At 46.0% G+C, this 21221-nt stretch overlaps 1 protein-coding gene across 2 annotated transcripts in view; it reads left to right on the top strand.

Annotated features, from left to right (window-relative positions):
• Window positions 1-9419: 9419 nt before the first annotated feature.
• Window positions 9420-21221, top strand: part of HIF1A (hypoxia inducible factor 1 subunit alpha) — a 41805-nt gene continuing 30003 nt past the window's right edge. The window contains exon 1 of one of the 2 annotated variants that reach the window (XM_084630340.1): window positions 9420-9661. In XM_084630340.1, the coding sequence (XP_084486466.1) occupies window positions 9636-9661 (26 nt within the window). In that variant the 5' untranslated portion in view covers window positions 9420-9635. The remainder of the gene's footprint in view (window positions 9662-21221) is intronic. The other variant, XM_084630339.1, reaches the window with a different exon arrangement.

Below are 21221 nucleotides of genomic sequence, written 5' to 3'. Positions count from 1 at the left end.
TTACCCTGTGGAGCAATTTGTAGATACCATTCTGATCCCTAGTGAATGTTTGTCCACATCAGGAAACCCTCCATACGTTGACCAGTGTCTGTTCAAGAGTGGTCTGGGGCTGGCAAAGCTGGCAGGCCAGCAGGGGAAGTTTGCGTAGCACCTGCATGCACCATGCTTCCATCTGGTCAGTGTTCTCAGTTTGTCTCCTTCATGAGAGCAATATTCTCCCTTAAAGTTCAGCTATACTGAATTTGGGCAGACTGAACTGGATGGCGGGGTTTTTTTATTACAGTAAAAGTTACCAGCCACGCTGCATCCTTTTTGTATGCAGAGACGTGGCCTGATCCAAAGCCCATTGAAGTCAGTGTGAGTCTTTCCATTGACCTAAACCAGCTTTGGAGCCAGGTCCTAAAAGAGGGCATTGGCCTTAAAATATTTTAACATGCAAATGCTAAGAGGAAGGAACAAGAGGCTGGATTAGGAATGTGAGGAGAGTCTTCAGGGGTACGTCTACACTGCCATCAGAATTGTGACTGCAGCACATGTAGATAGCTGAGCTAGCTTTGATCTAGCGAGCTTAAAAATAGCAGTGAAGCCGTAGCAACAAGGGCGGCAGCATGGGCCAGGGTCAAGCACATACCCAGGATCCTGAGTGAAGTTGTACAGCGCATGCTGCCATCTGGGCCACTGCAGCACCATTGTTGTTATTTGAGTTAGCTAAACCAAAGCTAGCTCGGGTATGTCTCCATGAGTTGCAGTTACACTTTGGCTTGCACTGTAGACGTGCTCTCAGACTTGGGAGAGACTATTGGAAATCGTAGCAATTGCAGAAGAGTAGTATCCTTTTCTGGTCACGTCTCTTCTGCTTCAGCCAATGTTGCAGACTCAGGGAATAACTTGTGGCAGTAGCTTTCACTACCCGGTCACAGGCTTGAATCCAGTTAATAGGGACAGATATTACGGAAAAACAGCTGTTTATTGCAAAATGAGTTGGTGATTATTCCAGGTCTTTGCCTCATGAAAAATGTCACAGCAATTGGCAATTGAACTTGGATTTCACTTCAGCCCAAGCTGGCAACCTGCCTACTTGGCTGTGTGAATGCAGGCGAATCAAGCCCAAGTGCTGTTAGTCCTCCTATCCTATCGCACCTGAGCAGTTCTTTTTGTCGAACTCCTCCCTTATTCTGCACTGCATTTTAAACCTATGTTTGCCTGCCCCATTTCTGTTGTACTTCCTCAGCATTTAAACAGAGATGCCATCCAATAAATCTCTCTCCCGTGCTGCCAGATGGCCAGAAGCTGACACTAGCCTTATGTAAATCTGTGGTGTGACATCAGTAAGACTCACAAGACCACTTGCACAGGAACCCAGGAAAGACAGACAAGTTCTTCCACAACACACAGCAAATGAATTCAAAGGAGTGGCCCAGTCTAATGCACAGCTAAGAACCATAGGCTATCCTGCTAGAAATTCAACACAGCACAAGGGCTAGTTTAGCACCATTATGGATGCAGTCTCATGCATAGGGCTCTGCAGTAGGGATGCTCCACCCATGCTAGTCTAGCCAGTCTAACTCTGTGGTGAGGACATACCCTTCCAGTAGGTGCTTCCAGAAGGAGTATAGTGGGTTGCATCTGATTTGTGGACAAATATGTATTGATTGATTGGTGCCTATCACTCTAGCATCAGGGGCTTATTTACAAAGTTGATGGATATTAATGTTGCAATCACAATAGACTTCACTGTCAATTCAAAGTCAATGGGAATTACAGATGCTCCCTGACTTACGCAATTGTTCCTTTCCAGAGCACCTTGCATAGCTCAAATTTTGCGTAAATCGGAAACGTATACCCAACCATTATGCAAAAAAAACAAAAAAAACCCCTCCTATTTCAACTTACAGAACTTTTTCCGTAAGTGCGGATTTGCGTAAGTCGGGTCTTGCGTAACCTGGGGAGTGTCTGTATGTGTGTCCTGCTGCAGTGTCAGGAGAGAAGGGTGTCCAACAAGATTAAGGTCCTGACCGTGTTTCCACTGAAGTCAATAGAAGCTTTGCCATTTATTTCAATGAGACCCGAACTGGAGCTCAAGACAGCGCCTTTTCATCCATCACCGTGGTATCTGAACCACTGAGCAAGCACATCAGGAAACCGAGAAGGAAAAAGGTCCAGCATCCTTTTGTTGACTTGTTCTCTTCCCTATTTCCTGCTCCATCCTCACTGAGCTACTTTCTGACTCAATGCCCAGCCTGCTGTGAATGAGGTGCAATTAGTCATATGTAAGTAATAGGTTATTCAGGAAGTTCTGCTAACGAAATAACTTAGTGAACTTTGTACATGTATAAAGGTCAGGAAAAGTGACTAAGTTGCTACATACTATAATGAGTTACTGTTAGCAGGCACTGGCAAGATGAGAGGGAAAAAGTGTATAAGAAATTGTTGAAGTTAAGTGGCTTGAAATTTCATGTCGGGGAAAACATTTATACTTCATATCATCTTTAAATCGACTATAGTACCATTTTTAAAGGAAATGTGTAATTGCTGAACAACCTTCCATTTTTAATATTGTTCTGAAATACTACCACCCTTTGATGGATAGGTCTTTACTACAGATTGTATGTATATTTGGCATGAGAGAAATGCACACAAAGGTGCCTGTGTGAACTGTGCATAATGAGACCATAGCACTTACAACTCCTCAGCCAGTTCATGCAGTGAGATTTTACACTTTCTAAACAATTAACATGGATACCATTAATAATATGCCACACTGAACTTTTATCTAGTGCCTTCCATCCAAGGATCTCAAAGAATCTACTACACCTGTGTGACTGTAGTGTTAATCTGGAGTCTCATTGCGTGAGTCACTTACAACTAGACAGGACAAGGCATTTGGGGGATATACTGTGAGGTACAATCTACATTTGTCACATGTACAGTGGTCCATAAATGCTTCAAACCTTAATGGTATAACAAACCTAGATTGTGGTGGTAAAGATGTACAAGTGCCTCCTAAAATGAGCACATGACAGGTATCAAAGTTAGCTGCAGCTGAAAGGATTGCAACGGCAAGCTTGAAAACAAATTATGCTAATGGCTAGAATAATGGCTAGAATGGCTAATGGCTAGAATATTCGACATTGGTGAGGCCTCATCTGGAGTACTGTGTCCAGTTTTGGGCCCCACACTTCAAGAAGGATGTGGATAAATTGGAGAGAGTCCAGCGAAGGGCAACAAAAATGATTAGGGGACTGGAACACATGAGTTATGAGGAGAGGCTGAGGGAGCTGGGATTGTTTAGCCTGCAGAAGAGAAGAATGAGGGGGGATTTGATAGCTGCTTTCAACTACCTGAAAGGGGGTTCCAAAGAGGATGGCTCTAGACTGTTCTCAATGGTAGCAGATGACAGAACGAGGAGTAATGGTCTAAAGTTGCAGTGGGGGAGGTTTAGATTGGATATTAGGAAAAACTTTTTCACTAAGAGGGTGGTGAAACACTGGAATGCGTTACCTAGGGAGGTGGTAGAATCTCCTTCCTTAGAGGTTTTTAAGGTCAGGCTTGACAAAGCCCTGGCTGGGATGATTTAACTGGGAATTGGTCCTGCTTTGAGCAGGGGGTTGGACTAGATGACCTTCTGGGGTCCCTTCCAACCCTGATATTCTATGATTCTATGATTCTAAGCCTGATCCTGTCTAATTTTCACAGCTCTACAGGTTTTGACCTGACTAGTACCCTTCTTTGTGCTATTTACCTGGTGTTCTAAGGGGCCAAATCAACCCTCCACATGCACTGAGGCAGCTTTGCACCTCCTTATGATGGGGTCAGCAGGGGCCACTTCAGTTCCCAGTGCAGATTAAAGCACCATTCCAGCAGTCAGAAGTAGCCAGGACAGGGCACAGGAATGCCATTGTCACTTTCTATCTCCCCCCCAGAAATGCCCCTAACACATTCACTCTGCCGGTGCTCCTGTGGGAGTGGCAGAGAGCCAACTGGGACACCTCTGCACCTGCCAGGAACTCCCCTTTACATCAGGGGAATTCCCAAGAGGACTGTTACAGTGGTTCTGTGGCCCTGTTAAGTTGGTATAAAGGTGCTGCAATGCACCAGTGAATTTCTCCCTATCTTTAGGCTGGCTGTGCTTCATTTTGAAAGGTAAGTATCTGCTCTCCTGCCTGGTGGCCTAGTAGTAGTGCTCTTCAGTGTTTATGTGGGAGATCTAGTTTTGATACCTGTTCTTATTATTTCTGTCCTTGAGGCTTCGGTGAGCAGAACAACAAAAATATCACAAGTCCACAGCCCTGCTGCCGTGAGCTACGATATTGTCACATCTCATAAGCTAAGCAAAACTGGCCTTCATCCGTTCTTGGATGAGAAACCTCAAAGGGATAACAAGAGTCTATGGCATATGTATCCGACTGCAGCAGCTATTCACCCTGCCATTTCTATTTAAACTTCACAGACACCACTTTTTTTTTTTTTTTAAAGAAAAACACAGTTGCATGCAAAAATGGCTTTGGCTTGTTAAAATTAAGAACCTACGTAAATAAAAGTCAGGGAGTTAAGGATATTACAGCAACGCCAACTGGCACCCCTAGGAGCATTCATTACAACATTATACAATATGTATACAGGCATGCAAAAGGTTACCTATATGCACCAAAACAAGTGTAGCTCCTTATGTGTCATTATTGCATAGTATATCACATTACCCAGCTTTGTACGAGCATTTATTATTGTTTGTTATTGTTATTTATTTATGTCAATCAACTATGGGGCCCCATTGTACTGGGCACTGTACAGACAGAGTAGCAGACAGCACCTGCCATGAAGAGTTTATAATTTAAATTGACAAGATAGACACAGCATGGCAGAGGGGGTATAACACAGAAGCAGAGTGATCTATATATGATGGAAAAAAATGAACGCTTTTGTCATAGGACTCAATCTTGTGAGGGGCCAATTGCTTCCGGTGTATCTCACTTCTGTTTACCACTCACAGGATCAGACCCATAATCCACATGATCAAGGAGACATAGTTTATATTGCTGTGGAGCCTTCAATGCTAAATGCACTGACTCTGGCCAAAATTTCCTCTCTTCACTCTCCCTAGTTGTGGTTGCATGGTGTGCCATGTTCTAGTTGTTATTCTCTTTCCGAGATGTTTCCTACCGTTTGTCTGTGTGCCTGTGTTTATGTAAAGCTTCCTTCATGAGGCCTTCCTATGTTAATCTCTTCACCAACAAAGTATTGGCATGCATTTATGCTGGCACAGTTGTCTCCTGTTTTGTATTTGTCTGAGTTCGATTGCAAGCTTGTTGGGAAAGGACCTTGTCCTTCTTGTGTTTGGTAAAGCACCACGTATGCTTGTCATGCTGCATATGTAAAAATACTTTGACATCCTTTGGAACAAAAGGTACTAAACTAATGTATTATATTCAGCATAGAACATTTTCTTAATACTATATTAACATAATTTATTTTACCTGTACTGTATTGCAAAAGACAAGAGATATTAGTCGTATGTGACAACATGAAAATTGTATCATGATTGCATTGCAATCATATTTCTCCTACAGCGAGGCTATGTTTGTAGGAGTCCTGCTCCCACTGAAGTCAGTAGAAGTCTTTCCACTATCATGATGAGAGTTGGACTGAGTCCACTGAACCCAGTCCTGCAAACCATTATATACCTGAGTAGCTTTTTGCAGGTGAGTAGTCCTATTGATCTAAATAGGATTACTCATATGTATAAAGTTATTCAGTAAGAGTCTGCAGGATTGAGGACATAGTTTGTAAAAGATTTTAGTGCCTTGACTCTTTAGAGTAGTTGCATCTATTTGTTCTGCAAATGGACAGTGTGTTCTCTGAGCCATGCCCTCTGACTTCTAAACTTAAATGTTTGAATCATTGCTATGGAACATTGCCTCCTGCCACTTCCCCTACACAGCTCCAGGAGCAGCTCTGATCTGAGTCAGGAGTGCTCGCAGCACCTTCTGTCCAGTCTGTGATGCAACTGCTCAGTAGCACCCCTACTGGCCACATGGTGCATCCCTTTGGTTGCCCCACTCCTTACCTGTAAGAGCCCAGTTGGTTCTGCCTGTGCCTAGGAGAGTACTAATCAGAGGACGGTTCCTCTCCCTCATATAACTTACAAGAGGGAAAAAGAAGAGAAAACTATGAACCAACAACCAGTTACATCCCCCTCCCTTTCTGTCACAGTCCCAGCACAGATGAGAGCTCTAGGGGCTGCTCTAATTTATGCCGGCTGTCTGTGGTCCCTAAAGGACATAAACCAGCTGTGGATAATCTGAATGCAGCACATTCCAGCCACTTTCCCTCCCTGTGCTGCACTGCAGAAGCTGCAAGGAGAAAGCTATGCTGGCTCTCAGTGCCTGGTGGCAACTTGAAACTGGTTGTGAGTTGGAGTGCTCCCTTTTGCACCGCCTGAGAGGCACAAACAAAGATGAACAGGACCGAGCATATAGCCCAAAGTACTAAGCGTGGCCCCTTGAACACTGAAATAACTTGTCCAGCCTTAAGGCTGAAAAGGTTGGACATGACTCCTTTACATCTTTCATAATGAAAAAGAAGCTTTTAAAAACATTTGAGTTTTAATAAGGGTAACTGGAAATTATGCTTTCCTTGTGGTGTACAGTAGCATGTGGAAACAGAAAAGAGATGGTGAAATTTTTTCATCAATAGTTTACATAATAGTGTGCTGTCATGGATGTATATGTATTGTCCCCATAAAATCTCAGCTATGAGGCTGAACAGTTTTTTGCATGTTATAAAGTGTATTATTTGGTGAGTCTCATCAGTTGTACTTGGTGCTGTATGAAATACAGAGAAAAAGCACAAGCCCTGGCCCAAGCATCTTACGGTCTCTAACGGCCTTGTCTGCACAGGGGATTTCACTCATCCGTAACCAGCCATCAGTGTACCAGATGGAAACCCACTCGACAGGCCAAGCCATGATTTACAGTTTAGTCAAGTAAGGGTAAGTTGCACTGGCAGCAGTCATGGTTTGTAGTGGCTTACTCTTCCTATGCTAAGGGTATGCATAAGTAACTGGCCATCCCTGCCTGAAATTCCTGGGGACAAGGCCTTTGAGCCTTGAACCTACAATCAGACCCCTGTGGATGGCTCCCTGTGCCCATGCAGAAACCCACTGAAATCAATAGATGATGTAGGGATTAAGCCATGTGTGATTTCACAGGATGCAAGATATTACCCTAAATTAACAAATGTTTGAAATCAATCTTCCTCAGCAGACCTGTCTTGATGGAGGGCTCTGTGTGGCAGCTGTGTGTGTGTATACATTTTCTTTACAGGCCTGCCGGTGTGGGTGGTGATGTCTCTGCAGGCTTCTCTTGTTGATGTTAGTAAGTGCTGGTGGTGATACGCTGCCCCATCTGCGTCTCCATGTTGGGGAGGGGAGTTTCTCAGGCCTCACTTTGTGTTTGGAGGGGTGAAAACCTCTGCAGACCTGTCTCTATCAACAGAGGTAAGGATCTCTGTGTGGGAAGGGGTTCTCAGGGGCAGGCCCAGGGAGCGAGGGTTTCTCTAGGACCACTGGGGATGTGCATAGGGGGAGTGTCAATGTCAGGCTCGCAATGGGGGTCTTGGAGGCAGTCTTGGGGGTCCCTAGACTCCCTCTCTGCATGGGGGGGGGTCTAGCCCTGCTGTGTGCACGGGGTGCCGGTGGCAGGCTCGGGGGGGGGTGGATCTCTAGCCCCACGGGGTGCCGGTGGCAGGCTGGGGGGGGGGTGGATCTCTAGCCCCACGGGGTGCCGGTGGCAGGCTGGGGGGGAGGTGTGTGGATCTCTAGCCCCACGGGGTGCCGGTGGCAGGCTGGGGGGGAGGTGTGTGGATCTCTAGCCCCACGGGGTGCCGGTGGCAGGCTCGGGGGGGGGTGGATCTCTAGCCCCACGGGGTGCCGGTGGCAGGCTGGGGGGGGGTCTCTAGCCCCGCCAGATGCCAGTGGCAGGCTCGGGAGAGGGGAGGGTCTCTAGTCCTGCTGTGTGCACGGGGTGCCGGTGGCAGGCTGGGGGGGGGGGTGGATCTCTAGCCCCACGGGGTGCCGGTGGCAGGCTGGGGGGGGTCTCTAGCCCCACGGAGTGCCGGTGGCAGGTTGGGGGGGAGGTGTGTGGATCTCTAGCCCCACGGGGTGCCAGTGGCAGGCTCGGGGGGGGGTGGATCTCTAGCCCCACGGGGTGCCGGTGGCAGGCTCGGGGGGGGGGTGGATCTCTAGCCCCACGGGGTGCCGGTGGCAGGCTGGGGGGGGGTGTGGATCTCTAGCCCCACGGGGTGCCGGTGGCAGGCTCGGGGGGGGGTGGATCTCTAGCCCCACGGGGTGCCGGTGGCAGGCTGGGGGGGGGTCTCTAGCCCCGCCAGATGCCGGTGGCAGGCTCGGGAGAGGGGAGGGTCTCTAGTCCTGCTGTGTGCACGGGGTGCCGGTGGCAGGCTGGGGGGGAGGTGTGTGGATCTCTAGCCCCACGGGGTGCCGGTGGCAGGCTGGGGGGGAGGTGTGTGGATCTCTAGCCCCACGGGGTGCCGGTGGCAGGCTCGGGGGGGGGGTGGATCTCTAGCCCCACGGGGTGCCGGTGGCAGGCTGGGGGGGGTGGATCTCTAGCCCCACGGGGTGCCGGTGGCAGGCTGGGGGGGGTGGATCTCTAGCCCCACGGGGTGCCGGTGGCAGGCTGGGGGGGGTGGATCTCTAGCCCCACGGGGTGCCGGTGGCAGGCTGGGGGGGGGTCTCTAGCCCCACGGGGTGCCGGTGGCAGGCTGGGGGGGGTCTCTAGCCCCACGGGGTGCCGGTGGCAGGCTGGGGGGGGGGTCTCTAGCCCCACGGGGTGCCGGTGGCAGGCTGGGGGGGGTGTGTGGGTCTCTAGCCCCACGGGGTGCCGGTGGCAGGCTGGGGGGGGGTCTCTAGCCCCGCCAGATGCCGGTGGCAGGCTCGGGAGAGGGGAGGGTCTCTAGTCCTGCTGTGTGCACGGGGTGCCGGTGGCGGGGAGGGAGTCTCCGGCCCCGCGGGGTGCCCGGGGTGGCGGGCTCGGGGACCCGGCGGGGGGGTCTCCGGCCCCGCGGGGTGGCGGGCTCGGGGACCCGGCGGGGGGGTCTCCGGCCCCGCGGGGTGGCGGGCTCGGGGACCCGGCGGGGGGGTCTCCGGCCCCGCGGGGTGGCGGGCTCGGGGACGCTGCAGCCTGGCCCCGCCCCGAGCACTCTGCAGGCCGCGCCGTGTCGCCGGGGGCCGGGCGGAGGGGGGCTCGTCCCCAGCCCGCCCCGCACACAGCCCAACACGTGAGACTCCAGCCCCCGCCCAGCTGTTTGCTCAGCTGACCCAGCCGGCGAGGGGGGCCGGGCGGCGGCGCGGCCTCTCAGTGGTGCGACGCCTGGCAGGCCCGGCCCCGGCCGCCTGCCCGCCCGCCCCCTCGTCCTCCGCCTCCCAGCGCTCGGCGAGGAGCGAGCAGCCCGCAGCCTTGTGCGGTCAGAGCCGACGCCGAGCCCGTCCCGTCCCCTCCGCAGGCCCCGCCGCCTGCCCCATGCGCTGAGCCCCGGCCCCTCGGCTGCGCCTCCCCCCAGCGCCGCGCTACCCCCTGCGGGGATTGGAGCCGCCGGCCCGGACTGCGACAGGGGCCGCCGCCATGGAGATCACCGGCGAGAAAAAAAGGTACCGGGGCCCGCTCCCCAGCCGCGATCCTCCCCTGCCCCGGGCCTTCCTCTGCCTCTTTAGCTCCCCGTGGCGCTTCCCCTCCTCCTCGGGCCTGCGCCGCCCGCCCCATCAGCGGCACTGGGGCCTAATCCCCACTACCCCCCCGCCGCCCGGTCTGTGGGGCTGGGGCTCGTCCGCCTCTCCGCCCCGCCGCCCGCTTCCCACCCCAGCCTGCCCGGGGGGGGGGGCTGGAGACCCCCCGGGGATCTGCCCCCTTCATTCCACCCCCTGTCACATTCCCCTTCTCCTGCCCCGGTTATACTGTGTCCTTCCCTTCCTTTCCCCCCCATCCCTCCTTCCCTGCCCCCGGGCGCCCCTCTTGCCCCCCCACATCACCCCTCGCCTCCCCATCGGCCTCTATTCCCTCTCCGGAGGGTGCTGCACTCTCGTTTCTCCTCCTCCTCCTCCTCCTCCCTGCGGTCCACGTCGCCATTTTGCGGGGGAGGGGCGTGCAAAAGCTGGATTTCAGAAAATTAATATCCAGGATTTGCGCGGGGAGCTTTTGGCCGTTCTGTTTAATGCATCTTCGTCTCCAAGATAATTGATTCACATCAGTGACACTTAATGCATAGGCCCGGTGGAATTCAGTGGCCTGAGCTGCTTTTTTGCTGCCACACGGAGCATTACACAACTTAAAAAAAAATAAAATAGAATAACCCCAAAACCCACCCTTGTTCTGCTCTTGGCTTGGAGTAAGTAGGGAATGACTTGCCGTTGATTAACTGTGATGTGTGTGCACCTGATTTCATGCCTATGTTCTGTGTATAATTTCAGGTTTCAGAGTCGCAGCCGTGTTAGTCTGTATTCGCAAAAAGAAAAAGAGTGCTTGAGAGTGTAATAGTGTTTGGATGAGAAGAGGGGGTGGCTTTTTAGTGTGTAGATTTGTATTAATAAGAACCATACTCTTGTTTAAAGCTCTCTACAATCTGTCAGAAAATAGATACACCAGATTAATAAAGGTAGAACGGTTACAGGCAGCAGAAACGAAAATACACAGCTGCTCAGTAGTTATTTCAAAAATTGATGGATTTTTAAAGCCAGATTGGGAAGGAAGAGAATGTCTGTATATGCTGAGAAAATCAACACAGTATTTTTTTGAAAGGTACAAATGTGATGAGGTGTTCTGATACTGAAAACAACTCCAGAGTGCTGTTTGTACTGGAAGGGATATGTGAACAATGAACTGTGACGTCGTCGTCGGGGGTTTTTCTGTTTTTTTTTTTTTTTTTTAAGGCATCTTCTGCAGTTTTGGTTTCCATAATTGGCTGGTTTTTGTTGAGGTTGGGGGGGAGGGAGGAAGAGTGGAGATTCTTAAAATTTTGAACCCATAAGTAAAAATTCCTCTTCAAGACGCTGATCCTCTAGAAAAGAGAGAGTTTACTGAACAATGTATGTTCCAAAGTGTAAATAACTTTCTTCTCTAAGAATTTTTAATTCAGATTCAAAAGGGGGAAATGAAAGCTTCGAGAAATAAACCTTATTGTATGTTGAAGGTGTAGAGTTTGCTGGGGAGCACAGTATTTTGGTTATTAGGTTTTTAGATTAAACAAACTCCACCAATGCGCTTTGAGGAGGGATTAATTTAATCTCCATCTGCAGAAGGCAGAGTATGTTTATATTGTTGTTGTTAGGGTGACCAGATGTCCTGATTTTATAGGGACGGTCCCGATTTTTGGGTCTTTTTCTTATATAGGCTCCTATTACCCTCCTCCCCCATCCCGATTTTTCACATTTGCTGTCTGGTCACCCTATATTGATACCTTTTTTGAGATTTAGAGTAGCAGCTGTGTTAGTCTCTAAGTGCCACAAGTACTCCTGGTTTTTTTTGAGATTTGTTATCTTGGTCTTTGTATCAGAGAATCATCTGAGAAGGTCAAATGAGAGAAAGATATAAAATGCTTTACTATTTAAATCATACTGGAAGTGAGATGAATTAAATATCTTTGTGGCTGAACTAGCTTTTTCTGGTGGATATTGATTTTGTGCAGCTAGAGGTTGCAAATACTGTATGTGAAAATACTGAGCAATTTACTTGTGGGGGAAGTGCTACCTTTGCACCAATTGCAATTTGTTTCAATTTAAAAAAAAAAAGTCTTATGTAGCAAAATGCATACAAGTAGGGTACATATGGGTGGTTCCCGTTCTAAACTCCTGTGTTCCACTCAGCGCTAATAACTATCGGGAAGCCTCATAGAAAATGTTGCACCATAAGTAAATGACCTTTACTGAGCTTGGCCCAGTTTAAAGGCTGGTCTTGAAAAGGTATGGAGGGTTCAGTTTTTTTAGTCCCTTCATTCTGTGTCCGTGGCTGTTATTTTTCTGACCACCCTCTTTTATTTGGCAGCTTTTTCCCATTTTCCTGCTGCTGCTGGATGTGATCTGCCATTTTATTTTTATTTTATTTTTCGGTGTAAGAATCAGTGTACATAGGAGGGAGGGGATAAGCTAAAGGTGAAGCTCAAGAATGAGAATTTATTGGCTGCTGCTTCCTGGAGACCTACTTCAATGTGGGAAGAACTTCCTTCTGAATCTTCCTGTGAAGTTGTATTAACTCTAAAGTATTGTGGAGTATGTTTTTTGTTTGAAAAAGAAACAGTATAAAATTTAAGTTGTAATTTAGGAATACTCTTCCTGATGTTATAAATGCATAGAGCAAAGATGTGGGTAGCCATAAAAGGAAGGACATGAGTTGACATTTATGCAACTTGGAGCAGAGAACTTGTTGAAAGTCTGTGTTACTTGAGAGACAAGATGAGTGAGGTCATATATTTTTATTGAGCCAATTTCTGTTGGTGGAAGAGGCAAGCTTTCAAGCTACACAGAGCTCTTCTTCACCCACCTTGTCTCTCTAAAATCTGGGGACCAACATATCTACAGTACTGCAAACATCAAATGTTGCTTAACAGTCCCAAATTGTTTGAGGTGGGTTAGGTTTGACTGTGTGTATTGAAGGATTCTTTGAAGCTGATTCTTTCCATTTTCCAGTAATGTTTTCTTGAAGCTACAGAAATGCAACATTTGAGCCAAAGCTTTAGTGATGATGACTCACTATAGTTAAATTTTCTACTCTCATACATTCATTTAGTTGAATCTCTCTTATTTTACACCACGTTAACAAAACTAAAAATAAGCATCAATGTTCAAGTTTCTCTCATATTTGGAGACGCAACATAAATCCTGTGGTGGTTTCCATCTTTTTTTTCCCCCCTGACGATGTTGGAAACAGAACTAAATTTTGTAATTTTGTAAGAATTTGGATAAAAGTTAGTATTTGTCATAGAGCAGAAAAAAAGTTGCAATACTATAAATACAGGAGCAGCAAAGATTGGGAAACCATCTTACTTGACAGTTTACTCTGGAATTTAGTATAAGAATAAAGGAATCTTAACACTTGGGTACGTCCGATTCATGAGTATTTGCAAGAGGATATAAAGTGAGACTTGTTATCTGCTAGTTGAGTGTGCTGTGAAGTCCTGAACTTAATTATGTAGGTGAGTAGCTATAGGTGTATGAAGAATGAAAAAGAGAAGCTGTATGTAAATGTAGATCAGTGATGATAGTAATTTTAAATGTGAATTGGTGGCTTATGGACTTACTGACTCATGGAAAACTTTGAAAGACACTTGAAAGCCATTCTGCTTTATATAGCTCAGAACTTCTGTAGTTCTAGTTTCATTCCTTATGGACACTTGAGCCCAGTATAATTAACAAACTGACATATTACTGACAATTATTTGGGTTTTGCCTCTTCCCTTGCAGTTAAACCATCTTCAGTATGGGTTCATGGAGGCCTGTTGCCACTTGTGCCTTGTGGGGAGAAACAGGGTCTCTGAGAGGGGTTTTTGTTTTCAATTAGTAAGCCTCGGTTGTTATTCTTTTGGGCTTTTGTTAAACAGGATAATACCAATATGCTTACCCTTTATTTCCAAATAGGGTCTCTTACTCTACTGTTCAGTTCTTTGGTGTGAATTTGGCCAAAAACAAAAGTAATCCAGCTTAAAAGGATAGTATATGCTAAAGTAATGTTTAGCCCCCTAAATTTTATAAACTGGGTACAAATGCTTGGTGCTGCCAACAGGGTTTTTTCTCTGTGCTCACCATTAGCAGCATGACGCTTGCGCCATCTTAAGTGTATGTGCTGCATAGTAAAACTAGTTAATATTATTAAAGACATGCTGCTTGTGACTACACATACTAGAAAAGGAAACTAAACAAGAACGCTATCATCTTCTTTCTTGATACTATAACATTTATTTCCTGAGTATTCAATAACTTTTGGAGTAAATTGTTCCTTCTGTTTTAAATATTATCTATTAAGGGTAACATACAGGAGAATTTTAAGAGGTAATCTCGGGTGTTCAGTATGCCTTATATACCAGTAGTTTACATGTCTATAATGCAACACTCGTATTTGGTTTCTAGTTTCATTAAAACTACAGTTATCGTCTGCATGTTTAATTCTTAGTTGGGACTTAAAAACTTGACTAGACATCCATTATTCAATTCCAGCATGAGAAAGGAGGGTGTGGTCTCCACCAGCAAAACCTGATGAGAAGCCAAGTTCCAAGGCCAACAGATACACAGATGATGAGCGGGGATGACCGTTTTGCTGAGGCTATTCCAGCATCTTATCTCTGGAACCATTCATCATGGACTTTGTGTTTTTAAAAAAAATCTCACTGTTAACACTGATTGAGCTCTGCCAGTGTGAGCAGTGGTGGGAAACTCAGCCAAAAAGGCTAATCTATGTCATCAATATCAGTTACTGATTAGTAAAAGTCTGAAAAATGTGAAGTCGCACCTCCCCAGGTGTTGTGAGAGGGGGAGATTTTCTGTCTCTTTATGCATAAGTACTTCCTGTTTCTGCAAGGGGGGGGAAATGGTCTCCATTGCTTTACCTTTTTAATCAGCCATGTTTTGTGTGGCGCATCAGAGTAATTAGCTCCAGTGTCTGTTTCTGCAGCTTCTCATTGCTTTACTAAGTATGCATAACATGATATGCACAAAGTTTTGAATATCATCAATAAAAATTATCAGAATTTTGTTAATTTTACTTTTTTGATGTTTAACAAAGTTATGAGTAACAGAAAAGTGGCCCTGGAGCAATCTATCGCCAAGATTTGGAAAAGGACTAGCTTTCGAACAATAATCTAATGTCAAATTATCTTCACAAGTGCAAGGGCTAGAAACTTTTTGGTAAATGATAGACAATCAACATTTGCAGAATCTAAGCTAAGTACTATTGCTAGCTAGCTAGGGCAAGCCTCTGTCTTGTCTGGGGCCAGCTGATTTACCAAGCCCTGCTTCTGAATAGGGAACATCTAAAACACGCATTGCTTAATTTTTTCACATTGTTCTCTTTGTGGGGATGTTTCCTATATAATTTTATCCTAAATGAGAAAATAACTAATTGAACATTAAAGGTGATAATTTAAAAAGGGAAAACAGGGAAATGTTCTCTTAAAAAAAAATCTATAAAGAAGGCATGAAAAGTGTTTAATTTGCAAATTTTTGTGTATGGTTTTTACACATTAGAAATCCAGCCTTCTTTTCCTTTGACTGCTAGATGGTGCCTGGAGAACTAGTGAAATTGATATCCTAAGAGTAAAAAGACAGAAAACTGAACAGTTGGAAGGAGAAGTGTTTTTTTTTTTAGTCGCTTATTGTTTACAACTTTAACACTTAATTTCACTTGACTAATGAGCATTCTGGATAAAGGATTTCATTAAAGATTCAGCACCCTTGCCCTGTGGTAAACTGTTCTGAAAAAAAATATTCTGGGACCACTCTCCATGTGACCACGCCTATGCTGGAATAAGTGAGCTCACAGAGTGAGCTATTGTGAAATATTTTATTCCAGTTAATTTCCCTATGCAGACAAGCCCTGCGAGTCAGCTCTCCAGTTCATATTCTTTGGTCCACCAAAAGTCTTCCTGAAAAAACAGGGGAATATCAGACTTGACATTCCTGTTACTTCTGAGGATGGAAAAAGGGCAGAGCAAGCACAATGCCGTTCCCTGCCACTTCCATTTTTGTTAGAAAAATCTGCCTTTACACATCTCTAGATCCTTGTCTGAGAGGAATATTTCTCCCTCGACTTGTCTGCAAACAGGAGGGAGAGGAGTGGGCAACGGTTTTGTGACTGCTGGTTGGTCAGAATCTTCCTGCTAGTGAGAGAATGCAAGTCGGAGAAGTGTAGCTACTGAAGCCTTGTTTTAACTTTTCCGGTGTGGCTCCATCAGTGATAATAGTGGGAGAACTAGCATAGGTAGTGTGTGGGTGAGAGCCGGTGTTTTAATTTCCATGCTATCTAGGCCTGCTCTGATGCAGCTGAAATACCAGCAACTGGTCTGCACTAGATGACCGCTGTTGCTACCACCAGTGAATCTGTAACAATGGTGGGAAACTTTAAGGAAAAATGTAGTGTAGAGAAGGCCTGATAGGCCAAGTTGTCAGCTGGTACACAACAGGCATACAGCAGCAGGGAGCAGTGGTAAGAGTCTGTTATCCCAAGTTCGCTGCGGCCTCCTTTAGCATGCTGCCCTTTCTTCTGGCTCCTCTCCATCATTCGTCAGGATGCATCCAGTCACTGCTGGGGGGGGGGGAGGAAGGAGCTGATGCTGTTACCATGGTTGGGGGGCATTAATTAGCTCTTGGCTCAGTACTAGGGCTCTTTGTGAGGTGAAAGAAGATACCCTTCCCCCATTGCACTCCCCATCTTTTTATGAGAAATGGTGAACATTCTGTCTAGTAAGAGCTTATCTAAGCTAGGGTAAAAGGTGTATTTTAAAAAGACACATTTTATGCCAGTCTAGACAAGACCTAAGAAATTCTCATACTTTCTTCTCAGCCCATTGTTGATGGAAGAGGGAGACCTTGGTGCTAGTGTGACTGGGACTGATGTCAGTGATGTAACAGCATGCACTTGTTCCCTGGTGCTTGCAACTTCCTCCTTTGGATGATTTGAGGGGAACCTTAGACCTTTTAAAAAGAAAAGGAGTACTTGTGCCACCTTAGACTAACAAAGTTATTTGAGCATAAGACCTTTTGTTTCCTCTGTGTAGTTGGATTAGGTATAGAAGTTGATAAGTCTTTTGAGAACACTGAGACTGTTGGTAACAAATTCATCTTTTCCAATCAAGTATTTTTTAATCATCAGTAGAAACTGTCATTAACAGTTACTGTTTGTTTGAAACTCTTATCTTTTTTTGTGGTTGTCAGGAACCTAAGAGACTTTGAAAACTTCTTCCGTTTAGTCTCTTCTGCTCATAATTACAGAGAATGAACCAACTTTTTTGAATGTCCTTGGTACTTGCTTAGCCAGGGCATATTTAGGGAGATGAGTGTGGTAGTGGTATTAAACTAAAACCCAGAAACTCATGTGTCCGCCAGATTTTCCCCTAAGAAGAATAATCAAAGAGAATGTCCTATGGCAAAAACCAGTTGTCATATATTTCAAGAAAGCATTTGATGCATCTGTTCTGATTCAATTGGGAACATTTTTAAGAGTTATGGTATGCCAGTAAAAATAACTAATATAATCAAGGCAGCTTAACAACAGTATAGAAGATCTATTTTGTGCTGATCTAGCTAGCCTAAGTGACAGCTCAACCAACATGCAAATAAAGACCAGCACTGCAAAAAAGATGGGGTTAATAATCAATTGTGGGAGGAAAAATCAAATGAGAATCCCAGCAACTTCCAACTCAAGCATTACTTTAGAAGGCAGAGGAATAGAAAGAAGTGAGTTAATTCACATATGTTGGCAATAACATGCATGCAAGCCAGTGGAGAGGGCCATAAGGAAATAATGTCACAAATTGGTAAAGTGGCAGCTGAAGTCCCCAGCTTAAACAAGATTTGGTCATCGAAAGTCTACAACTTAAAGACCAGACTACAAATGTTCAACTCAAATATTATATCTGTCTTAATGCATGGATGTAATAGCTGGAAATCCCCCAAAGGTACAGGCAAGTCTCTAAATGCCTTAGAAAAATACTAAATATTAAATGGAATGAATTTATAACAAATGCTGAGATTTATCAGAGCATTCAACAGCTCATTTTCTCTAAAGCTATCCAGAAGAGAAGATGGAATTATTTGGGATATCTGTTAGGAATGAAGCCAGAGCATCTGCCATGGCAAGTGTGTTCTTGGGCAACTGGAGGAACACTGAAAGAATCCCTCCAAATACTACCTGGGGAGGGAAAATTTGTGGAACTTAACACAGAGAGAACATGCAAAGAGTGGTCGAGGATAGACAAGGATAGCAGAGCATTGTTTGTGCTTGAAGTGATGTTCAGCAGTCTGGGAAGAATTCAGATTATGGATCTTAGCTTCCAGGAACTGGTGTGATTTGGCCTACCATAAAAATGCTATTTATAATGTTGTAGGTAAGATTTTTCAGTTTTGAAAGATTAGCATTTCAAAACCACTAGAAATGGAGAAATTGTTTTAATATGGATGTATTCCAGCAGTGTGTCTTTAAATACTGTTTGTGTAAATCACAAACCCCAACATTCCCTAGGGTTCTTTTTGGAGCCAGATCCACCAACTGATGGAGCTATGCCAATTTACATTGAAGCTATGTGAGTATACGCCAACCTGAAGATCTGGCCGAAGGTGTTTTGTTCAAAATAAGCGAGCTGATAAAGGTGAACGCCTCATCAGATGTATACATATATAGTATCTGACCTGTATTTGTTTCCCTTTGTTGAAGTCTGTAAGATCCAGACTTATAATGGCAGTGTCCTCCATTTTGACATCTACAGCCTTTGCATTGATATATATGAGACATTTTAAACTGCCCTGCTGGCACTGGAAGTCTGACCTTTCAAGAATATCACTCTATGAGTAGCTCTTAGGAGAGTGTAGATAGTTATTAAACTTGATTTATATTGCAAACTGACTAGATTTACTTCAGACCTCATGGAGATTTATAACAGTTGGCCACATGTGGCTTCATGTTTTCATCCTACAGATAATCGCTATTAATAATTTATTATGTATGTATTGTAACTCGTAGGAGTCCCAGTCATGGACCAGGACCTCATTGTGCTAGGCACAGTAGCAACAGAGCAAAAAGATAATCCCTGCCCCCAAAGAATTTACAATCTAAGTATCAGGCAAGAGACAGACAGATGGATACACAGGCAGTCTGATGGAGGAGTGCAAGAAAACAGTGAGAGGCTGTGGTCTCAGCCACCACAGCCTAACTGTTGTAAAGTTTTTGTGGGTATCATGGCAGAGCAGAGTTTGAAGAAGGATTGAGTTAGTTTTGTAGATATTTATGGAGAGCTTCTTCGAAGTCTTAGGGTTAGCATCGGAGAAAGCACAAAGGTGCTTGCTTGAAAATTTAACAAGTGGGTGGTAGAGGCTGGCAGCATGGGCAGATCAAAAGTAGGAGTTGTTGATTATTTAATACACCAGAGAAGACGGAGCCAGTGGATGGATACAAAGCAGGGGGAGATGGTCAAAGTAAGGGGACAGGAAAATGATCTCTACAGCAGGATTCTGAATGGATGGACAAGATTGTATTTGTCAAGGCCAGAGAAAAGGATGGTGGTGTAACTGAGATCCTAGATGAGAGCCTGGACTAGAGTTTCAGCTGTGTGGATGGATAGGAAAGGGTGCATCCTAAGAGATGATATGCTGAAAGAATCCGCAAGACTTGGGACATAGCCTGGATGTGATGATCTGTGTGTGAGGGCTCCAACTCAGAGATGACACTGAGGTTATGGGCCTGAGTGACAGGCAGGTTGATGGTATTTTCCATGGTCAATGAGAAATGAGATAGCAGGGAGAGTTTGAGCTCTGTTTTAGCCATGTTGAGCTTGAATTGATGGCAAGACATCCATGAAAAGATGTCAGAGAGACAGTCCAAGATTTTAGTTTGGACACAGCATGGACTATTTGGAGTAGAGAGATAGAAATTAGCAAAATATTTTAAATAGTAGTATATGAATGTATATTTACTAAACATTTAAGGAAAAATCTGCAAAGTTAATACATTTGTAACTTGCATGGTATTGAAAAGGAGCTCAAATGAAAAATTGAGCAAGCTGCAACACTTCGTGCTTACAGTACAATAAAACTGTTTTGTATTACAACACTGGGAGGTTTTAACAGTCATTAACTTTTATTAAATATACCCTTTTCAACAGTTTCAACACTGATGTGATTGTTGTAGTAATACCTAGTGAACAAGGATGACATCTGTTTTCTAGAATCCATGTTTTATTGTACTCCTAATTAAAATCAGACTAGCTTTTTTATATGGGGCTCTTTTTACATTTCAAGAGGGAAAATAGAGTTTTAAGAACTCAGGACATCTGATCTTCAAAAATTTCTTTATGCAACTCACATCCCAGGATAAACTTACTAATGAACTGAAAAGGCAAAATGTTTCTTAAAGGCCTGTATATTTTGTGTTTGGCATTTTAATTTTCATGATCATTTGAATGTATGGAATTGTACGGTCAAGCTAAGTGTGGCTTCACTTCTCCTTTTTAAAAAACAAAAAACTCACCATCTATAAAGCCTGCATCTGCAGCTCCTTCCAAGATATGAAAAACAAGAGGCGATGACTAATTACAGTAAAAGCTGTGTTATCGGCGCTTTATCAACCGGAAAGCTCTGTAAATCAGCATTTCTGATATTCATTGAAAGTCCGGTTTATAGTCCGATTGGCGTGGGGCTGACAGGCTCCCTACCTGGCTCCACATGGGTCCCTAGAAGCGGCGACATGTCCCTGCTGCTCCTAGACGGAGGAACGGGCATGAGGGGTTCGGAGTGCAGGAGGGGCATGGGAGGGTGGCACTCACCTGGGGCGGTTCCCCACAAGCAGCAACATATCCTACTGCTCCTAGGCAGAGGTGCGGCTAGGCGGCTCTGTGTAACACCCCTGCCCCGAGTGCTAGCTCCGCAGCTCCCATTGGCTGGGAACCACCAGTGGGGGGTGTGTGTGTGTGTGTGTGCATGGTATGGGGGGGGGAGAGGGGCGCTGCAGGGGAACCGCTCCCCACCCCAGCTCACCTCCGCCACCCTCGGCCTGAGCGGGAAGCCGCCGCCTGCTTCTCAACCCTCCCCGGCTTCCCGCCAAACAGCTCATTCGCGGGAAGCCGGCGCAGAGAAGCAGAGCGGGGCGGTGGGTTCAGGGGAGGAGGCGGAGCGGCAGTGGGCTGGGCGCGGGGCGAGGAGCTGCTGGTGGGTGCTCTGCACCCACCAATTTTTCCCCATGGGTGCTCCAGCCCCGGAGCACCCAGGGAGTCGGCGCCTAAGGCGCCACTTTTGATGTGATCAGTGAGGGTAGCAGTCACTCCCCCGCCCCTAGGAGCCAGAGGGATCTGCCGGATGCTTCCTGGGAGCTGCCCCAGGTAAGCACTGCCGGGACTCCCCATCTCACCCCCCGGCAGGTGCCTCTGGCTCTTAGGGGTGGGGTGGCCATCCACTACGGTGGCCCATAAGACCCTCCTGCCCTGTTCTGGGGGCAGTCAGGGGACAGGAGGGGGGTGGATGG

The sequence above is a fragment of the Lepidochelys olivacea genome, assembly GCF_965140295.1.
Source record: "Lepidochelys olivacea isolate rLepOli2 genome assembly, chromosome: 6".
Classification (NCBI taxonomy): domain Eukaryota; kingdom Metazoa; phylum Chordata; order Testudines; family Cheloniidae; genus Lepidochelys; species Lepidochelys olivacea.
Note: the sequence above shows the minus strand (reverse complement) of the source record. Positions and strands in the feature narration are given on the sequence as shown.